This window comes from Cantharellus anzutake (assembly GCF_015039405.1).
Source record: "Cantharellus anzutake strain C23 chromosome Unknown EI90scaffold_45, whole genome shotgun sequence".
NCBI classification, from domain to species: domain Eukaryota; kingdom Fungi; phylum Basidiomycota; class Agaricomycetes; order Cantharellales; family Hydnaceae; genus Cantharellus; species Cantharellus anzutake.
Genome location: NW_024066995.1, coordinates 571,319 through 591,612, shown reverse-complemented (window position 1 = coordinate 591,612; position 20,294 = coordinate 571,319). Strand labels below are relative to the sequence as shown.

At 48.9% G+C, this 20,294-nt stretch overlaps 11 protein-coding genes across 11 annotated transcripts; 3 read left to right on the top strand and 8 right to left on the bottom strand.

The window, feature by feature from the left end:
- Positions 1 to 15: 15 nt before the first annotated feature.
- On the top strand, positions 16 to 3,600 carry EI90DRAFT_3146524 (uncharacterized protein; the record flags this gene model as incomplete). Its single annotated transcript, XM_039065424.1, has 16 exons — positions 16 to 51; positions 109 to 273; positions 329 to 467; positions 516 to 766; positions 821 to 1,207; positions 1,262 to 1,525; positions 1,582 to 1,946; positions 2,003 to 2,138; positions 2,187 to 2,417; positions 2,469 to 2,584; positions 2,717 to 2,783; positions 2,853 to 2,894; positions 2,946 to 3,035; positions 3,079 to 3,175; positions 3,233 to 3,270; positions 3,352 to 3,600. The coding sequence occupies 16 exons, from the start codon at positions 16 to 18 to the stop codon at positions 3,598 to 3,600; spliced, it is 2,673 nt and encodes an 890-aa protein (XP_038913101.1).
- A 309-nt stretch (positions 3,601 to 3,909) lies between these two features.
- Positions 3,910 to 6,699, top strand: EI90DRAFT_1920635 (P-loop containing nucleoside triphosphate hydrolase protein). Its single transcript, XM_039052339.1, has 8 exons — positions 3,910 to 4,839; positions 4,893 to 5,089; positions 5,151 to 5,584; positions 5,643 to 5,817; positions 5,872 to 6,138; positions 6,196 to 6,265; positions 6,323 to 6,444; positions 6,500 to 6,699. Exons 1-8 carry the CDS (start codon positions 3,969 to 3,971, stop codon positions 6,587 to 6,589), a joined length of 2,226 nt encoding a protein of 741 aa, XP_038913100.1. The 5' UTR covers positions 3,910 to 3,968; the 3' UTR covers positions 6,590 to 6,699.
- Positions 6,700 to 6,854: 155 nt separating this feature from the next.
- Positions 6,855 to 8,409, bottom strand: EI90DRAFT_1920369 (Mob1/phocein). The gene is made up of 9 exons (XM_039052338.1): positions 8,324 to 8,409; positions 8,186 to 8,273; positions 8,056 to 8,128; positions 7,923 to 7,990; positions 7,828 to 7,853; positions 7,642 to 7,775; positions 7,452 to 7,571; positions 7,343 to 7,389; positions 6,855 to 7,270 (listed from the first exon to the last, which is right to left on the bottom strand). Exons 1-9 carry the CDS (start codon positions 8,341 to 8,343, stop codon positions 7,184 to 7,186), a joined length of 663 nt encoding a protein of 220 aa, XP_038913099.1. The 5' UTR covers positions 8,344 to 8,409; the 3' UTR covers positions 6,855 to 7,183.
- A 260-nt stretch (positions 8,410 to 8,669) lies between these two features.
- On the bottom strand, positions 8,670 to 9,402 carry EI90DRAFT_3127845 (uncharacterized protein; the record flags this gene model as incomplete). The annotated part of the gene is made up of 4 exons (XM_039064044.1): positions 8,670 to 8,866; positions 8,920 to 9,076; positions 9,133 to 9,164; positions 9,219 to 9,402. The coding sequence occupies 4 exons, from the start codon at positions 9,400 to 9,402 to the stop codon at positions 8,670 to 8,672; spliced, it is 570 nt and encodes a 189-aa protein (XP_038913098.1).
- A 262-nt stretch (positions 9,403 to 9,664) lies between these two features.
- On the bottom strand, positions 9,665 to 10,919 carry EI90DRAFT_3070178 (uncharacterized protein). Its single transcript, XM_039061219.1, has 4 exons — positions 10,480 to 10,919; positions 10,386 to 10,417; positions 10,167 to 10,320; positions 9,665 to 10,103 (listed from the first exon to the last, which is right to left on the bottom strand). Exons 1-4 carry the CDS (start codon positions 10,673 to 10,675, stop codon positions 9,907 to 9,909), a joined length of 579 nt encoding a protein of 192 aa, XP_038913097.1. The 5' UTR covers positions 10,676 to 10,919; the 3' UTR covers positions 9,665 to 9,906.
- A 241-nt stretch (positions 10,920 to 11,160) lies between these two features.
- Positions 11,161 to 11,894, bottom strand: EI90DRAFT_3127843 (uncharacterized protein; the record flags this gene model as incomplete). The annotated part of the gene is made up of 4 exons (XM_039064043.1): positions 11,161 to 11,357; positions 11,414 to 11,561; positions 11,615 to 11,646; positions 11,696 to 11,894. 4 exons carry the CDS (start codon positions 11,892 to 11,894, stop codon positions 11,161 to 11,163), a joined length of 576 nt encoding a protein of 191 aa, XP_038913096.1.
- EI90DRAFT_3070174 (uncharacterized protein) lies at positions 11,872 to 12,486 on the bottom strand. Its single transcript, XM_039061218.1, has 3 exons — positions 12,266 to 12,486; positions 12,094 to 12,195; positions 11,872 to 11,970 (listed from the first exon to the last, which is right to left on the bottom strand). Exons 1-3 carry the CDS (start codon positions 12,467 to 12,469, stop codon positions 11,944 to 11,946), a joined length of 333 nt encoding a protein of 110 aa, XP_038913095.1. The 5' UTR covers positions 12,470 to 12,486; the 3' UTR covers positions 11,872 to 11,943.
- Positions 12,092 to 14,996, top strand: EI90DRAFT_2975768 (uncharacterized protein). Its single transcript, XM_039055866.1, has 14 exons — positions 12,092 to 12,788; positions 12,846 to 12,904; positions 12,959 to 12,970; positions 13,029 to 13,074; positions 13,131 to 13,242; positions 13,302 to 13,315; positions 13,369 to 13,475; positions 13,533 to 13,538; positions 13,592 to 13,835; positions 13,896 to 14,059; positions 14,126 to 14,148; positions 14,209 to 14,271; positions 14,351 to 14,534; positions 14,676 to 14,996. Exons 1-14 carry the CDS (start codon positions 12,557 to 12,559, stop codon positions 14,745 to 14,747), a joined length of 1,338 nt encoding a protein of 445 aa, XP_038913094.1. The 5' UTR covers positions 12,092 to 12,556; the 3' UTR covers positions 14,748 to 14,996.
- Positions 14,997 to 15,466: 470 nt separating this feature from the next.
- EI90DRAFT_2929879 (NLI interacting factor) lies at positions 15,467 to 16,160 on the bottom strand (the record flags this gene model as incomplete). The annotated part of the gene is made up of 4 exons (XM_039055001.1): positions 15,467 to 15,597; positions 15,696 to 15,810; positions 15,878 to 15,994; positions 16,080 to 16,160. 4 exons carry the CDS (start codon positions 16,158 to 16,160, stop codon positions 15,467 to 15,469), a joined length of 444 nt encoding a protein of 147 aa, XP_038913093.1.
- Positions 16,161 to 17,237: 1,077 nt separating this feature from the next.
- Positions 17,238 to 18,059, bottom strand: EI90DRAFT_3281686 (uncharacterized protein; the record flags this gene model as incomplete). Its single annotated transcript, XM_039066839.1, has 2 exons — positions 17,693 to 18,059; positions 17,238 to 17,640 (listed from the first exon to the last, which is right to left on the bottom strand). A coding segment is annotated over exon 2 (372 nt), but the record flags the coding sequence as incomplete, so codon positions are not given.
- An 86-nt stretch (positions 18,060 to 18,145) lies between these two features.
- EI90DRAFT_2999265 (GHMP kinase) lies at positions 18,146 to 19,659 on the bottom strand (the record flags this gene model as incomplete). Its single annotated transcript, XM_039056285.1, has 3 exons — positions 18,146 to 19,207; positions 19,264 to 19,507; positions 19,607 to 19,659. 3 exons carry the CDS (start codon positions 19,657 to 19,659, stop codon positions 18,287 to 18,289), a joined length of 1,218 nt encoding a protein of 405 aa, XP_038913091.1. The 3' UTR covers positions 18,146 to 18,286.
- Between the last annotated feature and the right edge of the window lie 635 nt (positions 19,660 to 20,294).

Below are 20,294 nucleotides of genomic sequence, written 5' to 3'. Positions count from 1 at the left end.
CCTGAAAGTGTGGCTATGAGTGCTCAGGATATCCAGAGCTTGGTCGATTTGGTAAGTGGAATCCATCAGAGTTGTTAAATCGTCGCTCCATGACATCCATGAGTTCAGGGTGCGACTCTCGCTCAAGCAAAGGCAGCACTTCGGGACGGGAACGACGTAAATGAAGCCGCTACCCGCTTTTTTGAGGGGCGCTATGATGTTGTTGTCGATGCTGATGACGAGCCAATGCCGGAAGCGTCTGGCTCGAGAGTCAAGCGTGCTGCCCGAATCGAAGTATCTCCAACATTCGTCCGTGATCACCCACATTGCGCTTACATTTCGAGTCTAGACTCCTCCAGAGGAAGCTGAAGATGACGAAGAGCTGGAAGATGACGGGGAGGTAGAAGACTTTGCCGTGGATTATGACTCCGACGTCGAAATGCAACCTCAGCGTCATAGTGATGGTTCAGGTGTTGATCCATACGCAGGTATTTGTTATAATTACATACCTGCACCATAGCCTACCTTTTCTCTAGGGATCTTCTTTTCCAAGGATCGCCGCGAGGAGGTGATTGAAGTCGAAGACACCCCTAAAATGGACAAATTGGAGGATGGGACTTTGATTCCCATCATGACTCAGGGAGAATGGATGAAAGGATGCCCCGAGGGAGGGGAACAGGGGTTGTTGTTTCAGCTATATTCTCTACTTTCTTCTGCTCCGTGTGGATGTCCATCGCAGTGTGGTCACACCATAGATCGCGATAAGAGGATGTTTTTCGGCATTACGGTGCGTCATTGATTAGATACAGGAAATCCCAAGCCAATTCCATCAACCTCACAGCCCAAATTCTCCGCCTATGTCGCAAACCTGAGGGCATCCGTTTCTCATCGTTGCCCGACATGCTCAGTGTTGTTTTGTTTGGCCTGCGGAGATCGTATCGATTCTGAAAAAGCTTCCGCCCCCGATTATGATCCTCTCTTCCACTGTCCGAACCTCCAAGGTGTTATCTTGGGCATAGGTCTTTTCAAGTTAGAGCATCTACACATCGAGCAGAGCCAAGGTCCCAATTCTGACCCTGCTCAGAGCAATGCAAATAAAAAGAAGCGCAAAGTAACCGCCGTAAACGATCAGGTTGAATCAAACGATGAGGTTCTTCGCCCCACAGTATTTCCAAAGGGCAAGAAGGCAAAGGGGGGCACCGGTTATGCTGGGAACCCCCAGGAAGATGTGAGAACCACTGTTTTCTGAGTTGATCAGCAGCTAAAGAAGGGCCTTTTTAAGACGAGCGGGCAATTGGAAGCTCTGATGGCTCAACAGGAGAGAGATACGGAAGCTGCTTCCTTGATGGAAGAAGTCCGAGTGTTCCTTCCTTCGTTATGCCGACTGGGAGGCGCCAGGACTAGCGATTATTTGGTCCACCCTACCGCCCTGGCACATCTTCGCCGTCGATTTAATCCGGTCGCTAGCTCGTTACTCAGGAATGACTCGCTGACAGACATGTCCGACCGGAATACTTTGTACTTTGAATTGTTCGAGTGGCTTGAGGCATGTGCTGATAGCGACTGTAGATGCCCCTGCAACTAATTCATGCGCTTCGTTAGACTATCTCAAACCACGAGGCTCTAGCTTCCATGATGGCAATGCCTATCATGGTTCAAACGTCATCCACTCCTTTGAAAGTACAAACGGGACTCGCGAGGCGTGGAGCAGGAGCGGAGCCTGGCCCCAGGGAGCGGACCATCATATACGAAGGGAGCTCGGGGCCTCGCGAACTTATGGAGTCTATAGTCATACAAGCACAAGCCGCGATGAAAGGCCTAGGAGTTGTCCAGGATGAGGCAACCAGAGAGAAAGTTATGACCGAAGAGGAAAAACGCCAAAGTACCCTCGTTATCCCGGAGCAAGCGAAAGGCAAGGCCAAAGCTCTGCCAATGATCGATGATAATGTGAAGCTTCGCAAATTCTGGTACGCAGTGTCCCTGATTCCCTCTAGCTGCTAAGGTAAAACATGACTACCTGTAGCGAGCGCATCATTAGTACAGCAGCTTCAGTTGACCGATCGCTTCGCGAAACGAAGGGAGACGCATTTGTGGAACGCCTGCATGCCAGCCTTCCTAAGATTCACTCTTCCACTCGTTCCCACAGTGAAACAGAAGTCGTCACGCCAAAGCTTTCAGAATATGCCACAGTTTATGATGATATTCAGATCGGAGCCACAGACGCAGAGACTCAGAGAATTTACGTCGATTGGGCCTCGCGTGTACGGTTCGAATATTGCGATCTTACGACCCCACCCCCTCCCGTAGACCCCAACGACAAACCGGCCCCAGCGTTTGTGGACGACCCGATTCCCAACTACTTGCATAGCTATAATGGGGAGATACGGATGCTCGCTAATGCCGATATCCCAAAGCGGAGTCTTGCCATTGCAAAAGAGGTATGTTGGCAGCGGTGTCACCTTATTCACGGCTCACTCATTGGGTTTTAGCTAGCGGTGTTGACCACAAATCTTCCAGTCGCCTGGGACTCGTCCGTATTCTTGCGCGTCGACGAAGCTCGCGTCGACATTATCAAAGCACTTATCATTGGTCCAGAAGGCACCCCGTTAGTTGTTTCATCTGTATTTTGTTTTGCGTCGATTCCTGACCTCCGACCCTAGCTATCAGAATGGCTGGTCAGCATTAACCCTCGAAGCTGGCATTCTATGATATCATATTCACCGACCGTTCCTTTCAGCTTTTTGTTTGATATATTTCTTGGCCCTAGCTACAATCAGCAACCTCCAAACGTCAAGTACATCACAGTGCGTAACAATACACTCAGGTGTAAACCTTAAAACTCGCCTTGAGCTAACCATAATTGCTTCATCAAGACAAATGGCGGAAGATTCCGCTTCAACCCGAATTTGTACGCGGTATGCAGGGCCAGCTGATAGTTTTGGCCCTGTTCTTACATCCGCATATAGGACGGAAAAGTATGTTTATCACTTCTGGGCACTTGGGCAGGACCAGGATGGGTATCGGGGAAATCGACGCTTCTCCAGGGAAGTCTTCACGTCCGCCAGGGGGAACTGCGTGACTGACAAGAATCCCTTCCAGGTTCTGATATCTATTCAGTCAATGATTTTAAATGACGAACCGTACCTCAATGAACCCGCTTGGTCCGAGAGTTCCGGGACATCCCAATCAATGGCTTGTATGTCAACTTGACGCAGGGTCGATGAAATTACTTGCTGAGCAGGTGTTCTTCCAGATTCGGCCAATGTACGACGCATGGTGGTCAATACCGCCGTGAGTGACGTTGCTTATATATTTGATGATCGAACGCTCACTCCTAGACCTCCCTTACATGACGGTTCAACTTGAATCAAGATGCTTGGTGCACTGAAATCGCCTCCGGAGCCGTTCGGAGACGTAATCCGAACACATTTCCGTCTCAAGGCTGCATCCATTATCAAGCAGCTTGATAAATGGCTATCCATGGATGACGGACGCACCACAGATGGGAGGAACCATGGAGATGCTGGATCAATCCTTCGTGGAGAATCTGGCGGAAGCCAAAATGGATTTAAGCGGGACATTGAGGAGCTGAAGGGTATTTTTAGAACACTCTCAGACTAGTTAGCAACGGATATGCGCCGATCCATCGCTTCGTTGATGCGGCCCTCACTTGGACAACCATTGTGTAGTTAAATGCTTTCGCCAACGTTATGATATCAAGCTCAATCTCACACCGTGCTCAGACTTACATGTCCCTAGGAGGGGGCGAAAAAGAAAGTGGAATTTTGGCCTACGCAAACTCAGCGACGCGCAGCATAGTCACCCTCAGCCAATTATCAGCACCCATGCAAGCAAGATTCAACCGCAGGGACGATCTCCTGAAGTCAGAAAGGAATGTATTCCGTCACTGAGTGAGTCAGGTGATTGACTCATTGAGGAGATCGCCGCGATCCTTGTTCTAAAATTCAAGGGCAATCCTCGAGGCCGATATGTCCCAGCCACCACGATTGAATCCAGGGGCATTTTCCTTCGTTCCGGGGCAAGTTAGGCAGCCCCCTCAAGGCTCGAGCCAGTCTGGGCCAGGGGTGCGCCCTACCGATCCGACTTTTCAAGGACACCCAGTGGCCCAGCAGCCTAACCATCCCTACGGGCAGCAGCAGCACTACCCAAATTACGGTCAGTATCAACCATATCCCCAATCAGGTTACCAGCAACAAGGATACCCTGGGAGTGGCTATGGTGGCGGCCACAGCGGGCACAACGCTCCGCATTCGACACAAACATACATCCCACCCCAGCTGCGTCAGCAGCCGAACAACGCCCAGCCTCAGCCTAAGAACCAGCAATTTTATAGCCCCTCGCCTGCGGAGAATCCTTCTGTGCCTCAACGAAGCGAAATTTTGCCCCAACAGGATAAGGTTCCACTCGAAAGACCAGAGCCGACCGAGACTCCTGCTGCCCCTTCTATAATAAAACTCAATATTGGAGGAGTCTCTGGCACCGCGTCGAATCCTCAGCCTCCCTCTAGCACAGTTACATCCGAAAAGGAGCAGAATTCGTCTCGTACAATCAAGCTAAACATTGGAGGCAGTACCACCCCCGCCGATACCTCTTCCACCGCTACTCCTGCTGCCCAAATAGCAACAGGTTCTGTTTCTTCCAAAAAGGAACAGCTCTCTGATAAGCTTGCTAAAACATCCGGGACCACCACCGTTGTGTCCAAACCCGCGAAGAGTTTTAATTTCACTTCGGAGAAAAGCCAGAAGGATGCCGATGCTGTCTTGAATGATACGCTTGCTGTGGCTGATCAAGATACTATAAAAGATCTTTATGGAGACCAGAATGTGGTAGATCCTAATGGTTTGTCGCAGGTCTATTAGGTCACCCCGCCTAGTTAACTGACGCGCGCGTAGTAAAACAACACATGAACGTCGTTTTTATTGGTCATGTTGATGCTGGGAAATCTACATTAGGTGGTCAACTTCTATATTTGACGGGCACGGTCGATAAGCGCACCATGGAGAAGCATGAGCGAGAAGCAAAGGAAGCTGGACGCGAGACGTGGTACTTGAGCTGGGTGCTGGACTCGACTACTCAAGAACGCGCCAAGGCAAGTGGTTTTAAGCCTCGTTCATACTGCTACCAGATCTGATGACTCATTACTGATATAGGGCAAAACTGTTGAAGTGGGGAGGGCATACTTCGAGACCGACGTACGCCGATACACTGTTCTCGACGCGCCCGGCCATAAGACGTATGTTCCGTCCATGATTTCTGGTGCTGCTCAGGCCGACATCGCGATTCTCGTTATCTCTGCCCGCAAGGGTGAATTTGAAACGGGGTTCGAAAAAGGCGGACAGACTCGTGAGCATATCATGCTTGTCAAAACCGTCGGTGTTTCAAAAGTCGTAATTGTCGTCAATAAAATGGACGATCCGACGGTGGAATGGTCGCAGGACCGATTCAATGAGATCAAGGATAAGCTCACTCCATTCGTTAAATCAGCGGGATTCAATCCGGCGACGGACGTGAATTACATACCGATCTCGGCGTACACTGCGGCTAATGTGAAAAACCCAGCCGGGGCTACTGCTCCCTGGATCAAGTATGTGTCCACCTCCAGGGAACGCAATTTGCTATTAACATACGTGGCGTTAATATAGGGGACCGTCCCTGCTGCAGCTTCTGGATAACCTACCAATCACGGATCGAAAGATCAATGGCCCAGTTATGATGCCCATCTCCGAGAAGTATAAAGATCTTGGGACAGTTGTGGTTGGGAAGCTAGAGAGTGGGAAAATCAAAAAAGGCGACACGCTTTTACTTATGCCCAATAAGGTCAAGGTGCACCACTACGTTTGTACTTTCCAGTATTGATTTTTGTTCCTGCAGGCCGAAGTCGAAGTGTTGGCCATCTTCGCCGAATCGGAGGCGGAAATAGAGCATGCTTTTGGGGGAGACAACGTTCGTGTTCGACTACGTGGCGTCGAGGACGAAGATGTTAGCCCTGGTTTTGTGCTCAGTTCCCTGCGGAAGCCGGTGCACTCTGTGAGGCGGTTCGAGGCTCAGCTTGCTATTCTAGATCACAAGAATATCATTTGCGCTGGGTACAGTGCTGTTATGCACGTGCATACCTTGGCCGAGGAAGTATCACTGTCGGTAAGTCAAAAAGGCTCCAAGTTTGTTGAAGGATCGTCGATTCAAATATCCTTACAGGCGCTGTTACATTATTTCGATAAGAAGACGGGGAGAAAATCGAAAAAACCTCCACAGTTTGCAAAGAAAGGTACTGATATTGCTGTTCGCATCATGAAAAAATACCCAATCACATATGATGCATTAGGCCAGAAAGTAATCGCCCGGATCGAGACAACGGCACCAATATGCCTTGAACCATTCACGGAATATCCACAACTGGGACGATTCACTTTGCGAGACGAGGGAAAGACGGTTGCTATTGGCAAAGTGAGTGAGATCATACTTCCCTCTGTGGGCAACTTTCTAAGAGATTGGTTTTCAGGTGATTCGGCTACTCGAGGAATCTGATATCACCGAAGGCGTTGCCAATATTACTTTAGAAGGCCCCTCTTCGACCTCCGTCAATGCTTAAGCTCCTCGGCAGCTCCTTGAGCTAGGGCAGATTATTCGGTAGACCTCGCCCCGAACAGGTGCTCATATAAGCCGAGAACGGACGATGCTCATTCTGATTCTTCCTGAGACCATGTCAACGTAATAAGTTCACTTCCGCTGTATTCTTCTGTAACTGCACATCTACGAATGCTCTCTTCCCTACAAAAAGGTGCCGGAACGCTCTTAGTTCAGTGCTGGTGTTAGGCTCGACGCAATACACTGGGCAACAAGGCTGAAGTCGTGACGGCGGGCCGTGCGGCTAGCCGCTGACTGCTTTGCGCCCAACTGCAACACAGAGGGGGCGTGTAAGCAAGGGCTTGGATCGCATACTTAGGGTTGCCGTTGTGAATTGCGGCAGTCGATGGGAGGATGCTGCAATCACCCAAGGACAGATGCCGTGCAGTTACAATCGTACTACTACGTTCAACATTCCATGCCTTTCTGCACATCAAGTTCGTCGATCAGACGCGACATGATTATGCAGTATAAATGATGTTACAGAATGCGGAGTTGAGGTGAAGTATTACTAGGCCTAGCCGGGGAAAAGGATCATGCATGTGCGTAAGGCAAACCGTTATCGCCGTGTTTTATTGTCCTCTGCGAGAATGGCATCGTTCAGTTCGTCTAGTGGCGCCAACTCCTTAGCATCGACCAAGTTAAACTGATGAAAATGGGGAAGGGGAGAAATATAAATATACATGAAAACAGGCGCAATGATCCACAAACTACTTGCCTCGTTGATGAACAGGAAAAAATGACGGTAAGACGTGTTGAGATGGGCTAGAAAACAAAAGTTCCCCCGGTTCAGTGCATCTGTCTTCTTGATTTGAATCTCACGTCACCTTCGATCCCTAATGCGCAGATTTGCTCAAAGTGACCACTATACAAATGTGCATACACACGGAATAACCGACGAACGATCGTCTTCACTGTATCGCGGAAATTCTTTGGGAATTGCACACCTTTTTTTGTTTTAAATTCCAGGCAGCGTACTTCGGAGTCACGATGATTATAAGTAGTTTCTGGACGTACCGATTTTGTGTGGAAATGCGTTCTCATCGTCAAGTAAGGTTTGTACCCAATTCATTAGCGCATCAACGTAGTCTGGTGCTGATAATTTAGTTGGTCGCTTGTATGTCACTCCGTCCTCCCAAAGGTACTCGTATCTGAGTGAGTAATTAGGCAAGGAGTAAAAGGCATGAGATACGTGCACGGTACCTTGGCCCAGCAGACATGACCGGACACTTTGGGGGTAAAGATGCACTTCTACTAAGCTACGACTGGATTAGGCACAATTTGGAGCTAGCGCTCACTTCTTTGGGTGTGCAGAACTCAGTTACGGTTCCATAGAGCATGTTTAGGTGATTAAAGAAGTCTACAGCTGCAAAGAGTTATTACTTCAGTAAGATTCACCCCCTGGATGCCGATCGAGGGCTATTAACGTACTGTGCACAGCGAGCCATTCGTTGAGATCCTCTCCTTCGGGTAGCACAACAGCTTGACGAAGGTTCCCCGATCCCTCCAAGTCAAGCAAAACTTCAGACCCCAAATGCGAATTTACGAGCATTATACTTACCAGCGTAGCTTCTGCGTACTTCCTGAGCTGGTACTGTTTCGTGCCTTCAGGGACATCTTTCCGAGGCTTGAAGGTACGTTGCTTGTGTCTGCAAAAACTATGAGGGGCGGTCAGACTGGCTGAGCAACCGCAACTTACAATCCCCCAAAGAATGCCATGGCTGAACCAGAATTCAAAGCAACATGCAATAAGGATCAAACCAGGTTTACAGTTATTTACGTCGGGGCCCATTAAATGAATTAACGGGCTTGACCAGTCCAAGCGAACTAATGCACTCTCAGACAATGGCGACATTAATGACCCACCAAATGGATCACGAATAGCGTAGCTATATATGAACTTCCATATCCTACAAGAATGCAACCTGTTCAGGGGATGTTGTTTGCAAATGCTCTGCGCTGGGGAGGTTCACCGCATCGAGTCGACATCGAGTTAGACTGTAGGTCGTGCGGCTTCCCCCCCTTATTCAAAAACGCGACACTTCTTAGGCGAGGAAGGCAGCGACTACCGCAAGTTCCCAAGTAAGAAAGCCTACAGCGATTCTGAACAGATGCAATTTCCTCCACTTCTCAACGAGTTGCAGGGCTTCCTTCTCCTCGACCTCGCCTGGAAGCTGCACCTGCTCGTCCCCGCTCCAGAAGCGGTCGTGTAGGGCGAGAAGCCTGTTGTTGATAGGGAGCACTGTGGAGCGTGATTACCGTACTGTACGCCAAACGGAAGTCCGATCCACTTACTCGTGAGGACTGTCCATGGGAAAGGGATGACTGCTACGGCAGCGGCAGCGAAAAGTAGAGGTCTAAGACCAGGTGAACCTGGCGTTGGCGATTCGGACAGCAAGCCTGCCGCCAAGAATGATAAGGTGCCAATCACAGAACTTGGTACAAAACATCGCTACGATACGATGAAATCAGTAAAATGCTTTGAGAACTTCTCACTTCAAGACGCACAACTCCATTCCTATACAGGGCTACCCATTGCTCTGGGTGAACGTTCGTCAGAAATAGCAGAAGGGTGTTCTAGAGACCCGACTCACTAATGACTTCTCCTGCATTCTTGTGATCCCTGCCTTTTGTGGTAGCGGGGAGCAAAACAACCAGGAAGTTGGCAATGTTACCGAAGAAGAAAAAGGAGGAACTAGCGAGTCCGAGGCCAAGAAAGCCTACCCCCGGGGTGTTCGAGACTTTGGAGACAAACGCAGAGTACAGTGAAGTTGACATGTCTACAAAGAGGTTTTTTGATAAGGGGGTCCCGCTTTATATGCATGAACACGGCAGGTCACATCATTGAGAAGCCTGCGTCAACGGGCTACGTATACGCACCACTTCGGTCGGCTTCCTGACTGAACCACACAATTTGGGATCCTTACGTCAGCTGAAATGAGAATCTCGGCAAGCGGCTGCTGAATTTAATAGTTCAACTTCTGTGACAGGATCCTTTATCTGCTACACAGAAGCTGGTGCTACAAAAATCCAACAAGTAGCGCTGCGGATGAGCAACAACTAAGCCTTGGACGAGTCAGACTCGGGCACTGGCGACGTGACCCAACAAATGGAGTGAAGTAAATAGATATACAAGTTCGAGATACAAAATACAATCAATAGCAACTTGTTGAGCGGGTAATTAAGGTCCAGCACGGCACAGGCTCGTCATCGAGTCGAAGGCGGCGCCGACCTAAACCACAGTGCACGTAACCCACCCTTATTGAAGAATGCACAATACTCCTAGACGAGGAAGATAGCGATTACCGCAAGCCCCCAAGAGAGAAAGCTTGCAATGATCCGGAACAGATGCAATCTCTTCCACTTGTCGAAAAGTTCCACAGCTTCCTTCTCCTCGGCCTCGCTAAGACTTCGTCCCTCTGAGCTCTTTTCCTGTATACGGTCGCGTAGAGCGAGGAGTCTTCTATCAATAGAACAGACTTTGCAGTCATGCATAATGTGAGATTGGCGAATATCAGCAGGATGATAGGAAGCCTACTCACTCAAAAGGGCTGACCATGGATGAGGAGCAAATGCTGCAGCAGAGGCAGTGAAGAGGAGAGGTTTAAGACTGGACCCCCCGGCTAATGGTGGGGATAGCAAGCCCGCCGCCAAGAATGACAGGGCGGCAATTGTGGCACTTAGCGGATAATATCGCTATAGCAGTACATTTAATGAGTTATGATGGAGATGCTCTGACAGTCGCCCAGCCTAGGACGTACAGCTGCATTTCCATGCACGAACCCCCAAAGCTCTGAGTGAAGTCGAGTTCACTATCAGAATAGAGCGAAGCAGAAAATTGGAAGTTCGACATACCAACGGCTTTCGACACACTCAATCCTGTTTTGTCCCGGCCATCTGATTCTAGAATCGTACGGAGCGAACCACTCAAGGATTCTCCAATGTTTGCAAAAAAGAAAAAGGACGAGCCTACGAGTCCCGGCCCAAGAAAGGCCGTACCCGGAGTACTCGAGACTTTGGAGGCGAGCGCAGCGCACACTGACGCTGACATGTTTGGTTAGGGTTGAAGAAGTTACAGCCATCGCTCAATTTCACTTCAAGTTTTATACGGCTAGCAATTTGTCATGATTACGTATCGTCGCTATGGGCTGTTTGTGCGGAATTCCCCGCGTCATGACAGTTTCCACTCGAAATGGGAACCGGGCGGTCTTGGCAGCCAGGGTTTCCAACGTTGCGATGAATTTGCGAATCAGCATTGCATCTTATCGAACACATGGATGCTAGATGAACTGGTACTACATGCAGCCAACAATTAGTGAGGTTTGGCTGCAGATGGTGCTACTGTGATGAAAAACCTGCATCGGAGTAAGTCATCGGACGCCAACGTAATCCACCGCTCGGTACCGAACCACCGATTTGGCAGGACGACAACTGGGCAGCAAGCATCCAAATATCGTGAAACCTGACATGCAGTCACGAAACCCAGAACATGAGAGAAATTGGGCGAGAGGAGTCCATCCAATGATGCTGCATCCGTCAGACGAGGAGTAAGACAATGAAGGCCAAGAACCATGCCGTAAACCCGATTGCGACACGGACGAGATTCAATGTTTTCCAGTGGTCGATACAATCCATGGCATCTTGTGACTCTCCAGATGTGAGGATATAGTTGTCTGACGTTTTCCTGCTGATCCTGTCTCGGAAACTCCACAGCTTTTTGTAAGTTGGTAACACTTGATATGTCACGTTAGTGACTGAAATCACACGAGAAAGCTAAGGAGTCCCTTACTTATGGTGATAACCCATGGGAAGACGCTGAAAGCAACCGTCGCGTTGATGTGAAGTAATTGCTGGACATCGAATTTCGAGGGGTCCAATGACCTGGCTGCAGCGAGGAACGACAGACACGACAGAATGGCGGCGGCTGATATGCGAATCTAGAGATTTATCGGTGGATATGAGGCGTTTTCAGAGAGTACGCGTTAGCTACCGATGCCCTATCTGTATAGAATCCCCATAGCTCTGGTCAAAAGTCAACAATTCATACTGTCACCCCTCCATGAGAACTCACCAATGCATTCGGGTACCTCTGATATAACTTCCTTGCGTTCAGTCGCAAATGCGACTGGGCCAAAAGAGAGGGCTCCAAACTGTGTGAAGAAGACGTATGAAGAAGTCGCAAGACCAATTGACACGAGCGACACGACGGGGTCTGAAAGTCTACCTGTGACCGCGGTGTATAGTGACGATAGCACAGTGAAGACGTTCATAAACGTGGGCCTGTCGTACAAGGGGCGTCACTACAACAAAAACGGCAGGTTACAGCGCTCCCGGTGACGTGAGGGGCTTTGTCGGGTGATGGCAGATCGGGAATGAGCCGAAGTTTGAAATGAAATGGAGATGATGTAGGCGGGCATGGCTACTATTAAGCCAAGGCATCCCGCCACAGTTATGTGCCAGTGGGCGTACCTGACAAACTTCAACCGTTTGATAAGTACAAGTAACGGAGGGATGAACCAGCTGCGTCACACCATCTCCAGCGCTTGGATCAAGCTTGATTTGTACATTCCACTAATCTGGGCCAAACATTCCCGAAGAAGCAATGAGTAACACATCCTGAGGGAAGATGGAACACATACACCCCGCCGAAACGCACAAACGGACACGAGTGGGCCCCAAACGTGTTAAGACAGTTGCACAACACCAAAAACAAAAAATTGAGCGTGGGAACCCGCCAGATCAATGATCTGGAATATGATCTAAGCGCCGATAATGCATTTGCGTGTGACGTCAACCCATACGCGACGACGAGCAATATTTGGGCATTACTTGACACAACGGACATGCATACCCAAATCGGACTTATCTCTTTATTTTTCGCTTTATTTTCGTGTATTTATCCCGACCCCTGCCCTTGGTGCTCAACAACAACATGCATTGGCGTGAACCTTTTATCTGGTCCATCAGCGACAAAACACCCCTCGGGCTCCTTGGTGGGGTGGTGCTCGGGGTATCTTTAGCATGGTCTTCGTCAGCACTGATGAACCTCCTATTCGCGGGAGGAACGCCTGCGGCTGATGATGGCCTGCAGGCAGAGCCCGCCCCAGGTCCTATCGAGGTGCATGAGGATGAGATTCAAGCCAAAGGCATATCTGGGCTCGTAGGTAGGTATTTCTTTTCTTTCCCTCTCATTGGCACCCCCCCTGAAACCAGCTGAATAGGGAACACTCCACTGGTGCGCATTAACTCTCTGAGTGATGCTCTTGGGATCGAAATACTTGTGTGTCCCATCCGATCTCGTTACGTTTCTGTGCGCTGAGTTTTCCTGCTCAAGGGGAAAGCTGAAGTAAGTTTTATCAGATATGGCCTATAACATGCGGATGACGGTAACTGTAACTCACAAGTGGTTAAATCCTGGTGGCAGCGTCAAAGATAGAGTAGCATTAAAAAGTGAGCCTTGTCGATTCTCAATGCCTCATTTTCTTCCTCATGCACCTAAACCCCAGTCATCGATAATGCCGAACGAGAAGGGCACCTTATTCCATTTCAAGGCTCCACCATTTTCGAAGGAACAGTTGGATCGACGGGGATTTCTATCGCTACGATGGCCAAAGCAAGGTGATGTTCCACGATCATCATGTTTCAATTCACCTTGAGCTGATGTGAACGAATTCCAGGGGTTACAATACTAGTAAGCACTCTCACTAATAATAATGCATCCTCCAACGACTGGCCCGCTTCCAGCTATCGTCATGCCAGATGACGTCGCGGACGAGAAACACAAGGCCCTTCTGGCTTTGGGAGCACGAGTAGTCAAGGTTCGACCGGCTAGCATAGTAGATAAGAAGCAGGTGTGTTCACTCAAATCAACCTCCAATAATTTTCTTGATCTGAATATTTGGCCCCAGTTCGTCGTATGTATCTTCTCACAGAAAATCATATTCATGCATCTCAGCTATGAACTTAGAATCTAGCGAGGGAAATGGCACTCGAATTCGGCGAGGTTCCCTTAGTTCACTCGACTGATGTTGAGATTACGAGGATGGATTCTGCCACTTCATCCGACGACCCCACGCACAGGAACGCTCCTCGCGGTTTCTTCGCTGACCAATTCGAGAACAAAGCAAACCACGATGCACACTTTGAAGGGACGGGACCTGAAATATGGCGTCAGACGAATGGTGGAGTGGATGCTTTTGTCTCGGGGGCTGGTGAGCCGGCCGATGGCTTCTCTCTCAGTATACATATTGATGTTTTTTTTTCAATTCCAGGGACTGGGGGGACTATTGCCGGCGTTGGGGCGTATTTGAAGAGCATGAACCCTGACATTAAGGTGGTTTTAGCCGACCCAGAAGGCTCAGGATTGTACAATAAAGTCAAGTATGGTGTTCTATTCGATAAAAAGGAAAAGGAAGGAACGAAGAGACGACATCAGGTACATATATATATTTTTTTTCAATCATCCCCAACCAGTTTGATAATTCCTTCACTGCTCTTATAGGTTGATACAGTCGTTGAGGGGATGTAAGTAAGCAGAGAGACAATGATCGGGAGTCATGAATCTTTGAATCTCTGGACTATTAGAGGGATCAATCGCCTCACGAACAACTTCTCGCTCGCCCTCCCAAACATCGATGATGCATATCGGTGCGCTACTTTCCCATCTTCCCCCTCAACACATCCAAAACATTCATTCCCTTGATTATTTTTCCGATTCGACATGTAGGGTCACAGACACCGAAGCGGTCGCAATGTCCCGCTACCTCGTTGGACACGACGGGCTATTCCTTGGTTCAAGCAGTGCATGCAACCTCGTCGCTTGTGTCCGTCTCGCAAAAACTATGGAGAAAGGTTCTACCATCGTCACCATCTTGTGCGACTCTGGGTCTCGACATTACTCGAAGGTAAGGGTTTTTTTTTTTCCTGATCTCATTTCCGATCATGAGTTGGTGGCTTTGCCCTGACTTCGGCGTCAATTTTAGTTCTGGTGCGTTTATTTGACTCAAGCCTATATCAGCAGCCCTATTCACACAAATTGGCACTGATCTAGGAACGACGATTACCTTGAGAAAGCTGGAATTCCTCACGACCCAAGCATTATTCGACGCTTACTGGCCTCGTAGACACCGTAGACACATAGAACATCGAATCAGTTCTCACCAATACGCTCATTCCATCCCACAGCATTTCAGAAAGCGCCGCTTTATCTGCTGCACTACACATTGTTGCCCTCATGAGTCATACCATACTAATCACGAACATGGCATCTTCTGGCCCAGAATTTATTTACAATGGCACTAGCTAGGATAGGTACTTGTATGTGTTGCAGTGGAATACAATAAACTGTTGTAAGAGATAATTTAATGTTAGTGAAAAACGTGGGGGGGGAATGTGACAGAAAGCAGCGATAGTACCAAAAAAGGGGGAAGGTACGACTCTTTACTCGTTCGACCAACGATGTCATTGCGAATGTATTACCCATAAGTATTTGCCACGTTTGAAAAAATAAAATGTGTGAGGTCGTGACAACGTTTGATAAGAATGATCGACGATCCGAGTCATCTCAATTTCTCGATCGATTCCTACCGGAAAGGGCAAAAAAAAATGAAGTTCGTCGTGCAGCAACACGACAGTAAGAAACGGAACCAAAGGTGATAGTGGTACGAAGTATTTAGTCTGTATGATGTGAAGCAGAGCAAGTAATCGTTGCTGTATGGTGAAGCGAGATGGGTGCAGTGATGCGTTGATGTGAGGAACGAGGTGAAGCGAGATGGCGATGCCGAATAAAGTGTTTTCAACGAAAAGAGCGCGCCAATTGGATGGAATTGAACGGGTATTGTATTCAAAATGCTTTCAGCCCGAGAACGCGTCGGACGTCCTTCGTGAAGCGGAGTGAATCCAGTATCGGAAGGAGGTCAAGTAGGGCTTCGTCATGAGGATCCGAATACCACCCTTCAATTGGAATTCCATTGGCTGTTCCACAAAAAAGACGCCAAGGAAAGGGAAGTGGAGAGAAGCAATGGCGTGCAATCAGCAGAGTGGCGAGCGAGGTTATTGAAAACGAAACGTACCTGGGTCGTTACTATAACTAATTGGTGAGTTATCTATGATACATACTCTACTAAGATCCGAATCAACAAGAGATAAGTTTTTCGTGTATGTCCCATTATTGAGTTGTGTACAGGACTATGGTTATGCAAACAAAGGAGTCCATGAATTTCAGTCAGGACGAAGGATTGGATTCACCACGCACCTCGCGGAAAAATCGTCTACTGAGGATACCGCGTCCCCCATCAAGCCAGTCAATAACAGGATCCGCATATTCCTGCATTGACGCTGTGTAAACGACAACAGTATACCATGCCGAGACCTGAATTCCACACCAGGACACACAGTCGTCAACAACACAAAAACAATTCTCCGCAACCCAAACGAAAGCAGTGATGCGCACCAACCTTCTTCAAAAAATAATCCACAAAGGGCCTCTTATAAACCGTGTACAACGTACTTCTCCCGTTCAATACAACCTCGATCATATGTCCTTGTCTACTCCTTGAGCCCCCACCACTTAACAAACCCCCAGTTGTCCCACTTAACAGCCCTCCCCCGAGTATTGTGCTCAATATCCCAGTCCCACCAAATCCACCTCCGATGAACAATCCTCCCAAGTCAAATAACCCACTCTTACTTGAAGACAAGGACGGAGAGGGTAAAGGTGAGCGGGAAGACGTCGAATGAATGAGTGTCTCGTCTAGATCAAGTACGAGCGTCTTAGGCATTCGAACTGGAAATGTTGAGGCGCGCGGTGAGGGCGTGCGAGCAGGTGATGTTCGTGAGCGTGATGTTAAGCGAGAAGAGGGGGCAGTAAGATACGAATTGCCTAACCTATTAGGAAGAGTTTCGTTGAGGATAAGGGGGGAGGCGGTGGTTCCGAAGGTGACAAGGACATTGGCGATTGCACGATATGAACAACTTCACTTGCAGATGGCCCAGCGACGTGATGTCGGGCAGGCATATCAATGTTTAAGTGTCAGGAGATAGAGAGACGGGTGGTGATGATCCAGAAGGACGAATAACGAGGGAATCATTGATATATTCCTCCTCGTCGTTATCATTCTCATTACCGTCCAGCACGGGCATCCGTTCTTTACCCGGAAATGGAGTCAAAGTTGATTGAGCATAGCGATGTCCCGGATCCCGGGCGAACGGCGATGGTATCGGCACAGGTGCCGATGTCTGTACACGTTCATTTCGCGGGGGTGGCAATGTCGGATGGGATATGAAAGGGTTTTCACGAGATGTCCAAGGTGCGATAGCATCAGGGGATGAAGGAGTAACATGTGGAGGTTGTACCGGTTGTTGGGGCTCCGGCGGCTGCATTTGCTTTCGCCTTTGCGGCGAAATATTGCTGTGAAGCGCAGCGTCGTCGTACTTGTTGATAGCCAATGATGGATGCGGATGCCGCGGCGCATCTTCCTCCGAGTCAGAGTCAACGAGCGTAACATCCGATTGATCATCCTGCAGTGCTTCTACTGGTGAAGAGAGCTTCGCAGATATAAAGACATTTAGGACTTTCTCTTGGTTTCCTTTAACGGATTCCTTCAGATGAGTACTTGACCGACTCAGCCAAAGCCAGGTCGTGCAAAGCAATTGCCATATCGTTGATAGCGAAGATCTAAGGAGCATTCGTCGTCGTCGTCTACTCCTTGGACTAGGTGATGCTCTAGGCATCGGGAAGGTTGGAATGGGAGTTGAAGGAGCACTATTAGAACCAAGACTCTTCTTACGAAGTCGCCCTGATGATCGTTTCCGTGAGATGGTGGGAAATGAAGACCTCCTCACCCCGATAGGCCGCGAGGGCCGCGAGTCATCATCCACGCCATGATGACCAGAGAGTTCAGAGGACGTGGATGGAGTAGCCGGTGATGAGTTGGATTGGACAGCAAAGACATCGAACTGTCGCGATATGTATCTCAGAGAGTTCATTTGGGAGTTGAGAGACGCCGTCTTGAAAGCCTACGACAAAAATATAAGCGTCATGCTGGATGAGTAAAATGCATGCCCTTACTAAGGGAGAATGAGACAAGTTGGAAAGTGCGGATGGTGACTGAGCAGAAGGAGCGTGGAAGTAGCTTGTAACAGGATGGAGCACGATAACAGCGTCGCCGAAGGTTGCTGTGCAGGCCGTAATTCGTATCACGGAAGCTGCTGTATGAAATAACGCAAGAAACAGCCCCGTTGCAGAGGGAAGCCGGAAGGAAATCGAGTTATTTGCAGCAAGATTATCCGGCAAGTACAAGTATGAGCCGAAACAAAACCGATCACCACGCGGCAATGAGGCAAAACCGTCGGTATGCACTACAAGATGCACCGCGACGAGCGATAGAATCGTTGTGGAAATCGAAGGACGGAGGGTTGCTTGTGTGGGGAAGGAGATATCCGGGGAAGTGTCCTTTATATTGAGCGAAATTCCCAGTATCACCCCAACGCTTTCGCTTCCCATCAAATCGAAAAATAATCAGTTAATTTGCCATGATTTTGAGATCAGACAGCCAGCAGTTGTGCGAGTAGTGTAACAGTACAGCAGGCAGATGTGTACCCATATAGCTCATATCGTTCTTCCCCAAGACAACGGCCCAAAAGTTACATCAGTCCTCCATTTCTACCCCAGCGGCCAACCATTACTTCTCAGAAGAGACTCCCCCTCGTCCAATACCCTTGGTCCACCCCCAACCCGCGTGTGAATGAACCCCTTGACACCCCCGCTTTCATATACCTTAGCTACGGCAGGATTAAAACCTTCCGGCAATCTCAGGGAACCACGTTCCTGCCCATTCCCTCCAAACAACCCAAAAGGATCGGAGAAATTACCAATGGCACTTGGGAAGTAAGAAGCTAACAAGTCGATAATCGTCTTTGCGTTCCGATCCAACGTATAAATGACCGCGTTCGGACCGGCATCGTAAGTGTATGCCGCCACTAGCCCTTCACCCCGGGCGACACTCGCTCGATTTAATTCAACAACAATCGCGACGATTGCCCTACTCACATCATTCATGTAGAAGATAGGAGGGTCCGTATCGAGCGCAACAGCGTGAAATTGATTTGAATCCTGCATTGTCACTTGCGCAAAGGTATCGAAATCCCGGCGCTTAATCGCCTCAATGATAGCGTTCATTCGGGCAGGGACAACGTGCTCAATGCGATGCTTGAGCAATTCCGAAGTTTCCACTGTCCGTTGCATGCCCGCAGTAGAAGAGGTCCCCTTCTTATCATCAGAGACAATGCAAATGAGTGCGTGCATCTCCGGCCAGTGAGATTGAGGCGCAACCTCCTCTGCAAATGAATCGGACCCGTCTGCCTTGGAACCCATATTCCAGGCTACGAACCCCCCGAAGAGGGAACGGCATGCTGATCCTGACCCTTGACGTGCGATGAGCGAGAGTTCACTTGGCGTCGAGGGAAGTTTGTACAATGCAGCGAGAGAGGAAACCAGTGCTGCGAAACCCGAGGCAGAAGACGCTAACCCAGCAGCAGTGGGAAAGTTGTTATAGGACGAGATGTGAATGTGCAAGTCTGAAATCTAGAGAAACGAAAGAGTGAGATGTGGTTCCCGCGGTGATGCTCCGAAATGCATACTTTGGGTTCATCCGGATTAGCCTCCTCAACTTTCCTCCGAAGAGCCTTCATTTCAGTGATACATGTCGCCGTTCTGCCTCCTGCTTTAATCTCCTCCTCCTTCCCATTTAACCACAACTGATCTTTCACGAATGAAGCGTCCGCCCTTGATGTCGTTTTTGACCTCAGTTGATCCTGCTCGAGAGTGACGGATAATGAAGAATTAGTGGGCAATATAAGCTTTGTGTCCCGTTTCCCCCAGTATCTATCAGGGGAAGTATCGCGCGCAGCTATCCATGAGCATGACCGCGTCTTGAGGAAACACGATGTCGCGTTAACGTCGATGTTTGGCATTAAAACTTACTTAATACACGCGATGTTCACAGGTGCTGATACTGTTGCCTCAAATTTGGACATTCTGGCTTCGCAAAAACAAGAGCGAAAGAACAAGGTGAGTCGATCGGACGATTTTTGAACAGTCTGCCCTCGATCCGGAGGCAAATTCATCGGGCGACACCAACCTGGTCACGCGCTGCTCTTTCTGATCGAATTTATTCGTCTATTCGTCTGACCAACAGACCAGTGCGGTGGTCCTATGTAGTGATCGGAATCCCAAGAGACTTCAGACCACAACCAGTCCAACACTGTTAAATGCGCAATTAAAATTCGCTTTCCATCCAAGTCGAGCTAATGAATCCCGTGTTGACCCGCCTGGAATGCATGTACCTAGCAAAAATGAACCAAAACAGTTATACTAAATATTCCTACTACCAAAGCAGAAAATGTTATTGGATAGCAACGGAATTCAGAGCACCCTCAATATGCATTAGGATCATTACAAACTTTACAAAATCTTTTCCCAAAAAGCATTGACACCGCCTCCAAGAGCAGAGAGAGTATGCGGACAGCCCCAACAGCAGCTATGCACTATCACTGTGTTAACCCACTAAGAGAACCACCCGAGCGAGGAGCGCCGCAACGGCTCCGGGGCAAGATTATTTCGGCTCTCCATATGAGACTCAAAGCGAAATATTACTTGCGTGACTATATTG

Excerpts from the sequence above, each read along its gene's own strand:
- EI90DRAFT_1920635 (XM_039052339.1), top strand. The coding sequence starts at position 3,969 with ATGTCCCAGCCACCACGATTGAATCCAGGGGCATTTTCCTTCGTTCCG. Across the intron at positions 5,818-5,871 it reads TTTTACTTATGCCCAATAAG|GCCGAAGTCGAAGTGTTGGC; the intron begins GTCAAGGTGCAC and ends TTGTTCCTGCAG. Across the intron at positions 6,266-6,322 it reads TCCACAGTTTGCAAAGAAAG|GCCAGAAAGTAATCGCCCGG; the intron begins GTACTGATATTG and ends ATGATGCATTAG.
- EI90DRAFT_1920369 (XM_039052338.1), bottom strand. The coding sequence starts at position 8,343 with ATGGCATTCTTTGGGGGATT. Across the intron at positions 7,854-7,922 it reads AGTTCTGCACACCCAAAGAA|TGTCCGGTCATGTCTGCTGG; the intron begins GTGAGCGCTAGC and ends TTACCCCCAAAG. Across the intron at positions 7,776-7,827 it reads GTCATGTCTGCTGGGCCAAG|ATACGAGTACCTTTGGGAGG; the intron begins GTACCGTGCACG and ends TTACTCACTCAG.
- EI90DRAFT_3070178 (XM_039061219.1), bottom strand. The coding sequence starts at position 10,675 with ATGTCAGCGTCAGTGTGCGCTGCGCTCGCCTCCAAAGTCTCGAGTACT. Across the intron at positions 10,418-10,479 it reads GAGTGTGTCGAAAGCCGTTG|AGCTTTGGGGGTTCGTGCAT; the intron begins GTATGTCGAACT and ends GACTTCACTCAG. Across the intron at positions 10,104-10,166 it reads TCCATGGTCAGCCCTTTTGA|TCTGTTCTATTGATAGAAGA; the intron begins GTGAGTAGGCTT and ends ATGACTGCAAAG.
- EI90DRAFT_3070174 (XM_039061218.1), bottom strand. The coding sequence starts at position 12,469 with ATGTCCGTTGTGTCAAGTAATGCCCAAATATTGCTCGTCGTCGCGTAT. Across the intron at positions 12,196-12,265 it reads CGTTTGTGCGTTTCGGCGGG|TGGAATGTACAAATCAAGCT; the intron begins GTGTATGTGTTC and ends GGCCCAGATTAG. Across the intron at positions 11,971-12,093 it reads AAACGGTTGAAGTTTGTCAG|CCCCTCACGTCACCGGGAGC; the intron begins GTACGCCCACTG and ends CACCCGACAAAG.
- EI90DRAFT_2975768 (XM_039055866.1), top strand. The coding sequence starts at position 12,557 with ATGCATTGGCGTGAACCTTTTATCTGGTCCATCAGCGACAAAACACCC. Across the intron at positions 14,149-14,208 it reads GATACAGTCGTTGAGGGGAT|AGGGATCAATCGCCTCACGA; the intron begins GTAAGTAAGCAG and ends CTGGACTATTAG. Across the intron at positions 14,535-14,675 it reads GACATTACTCGAAGGTAAGG|AACGACGATTACCTTGAGAA; the intron begins GTTTTTTTTTTT and ends CACTGATCTAGG.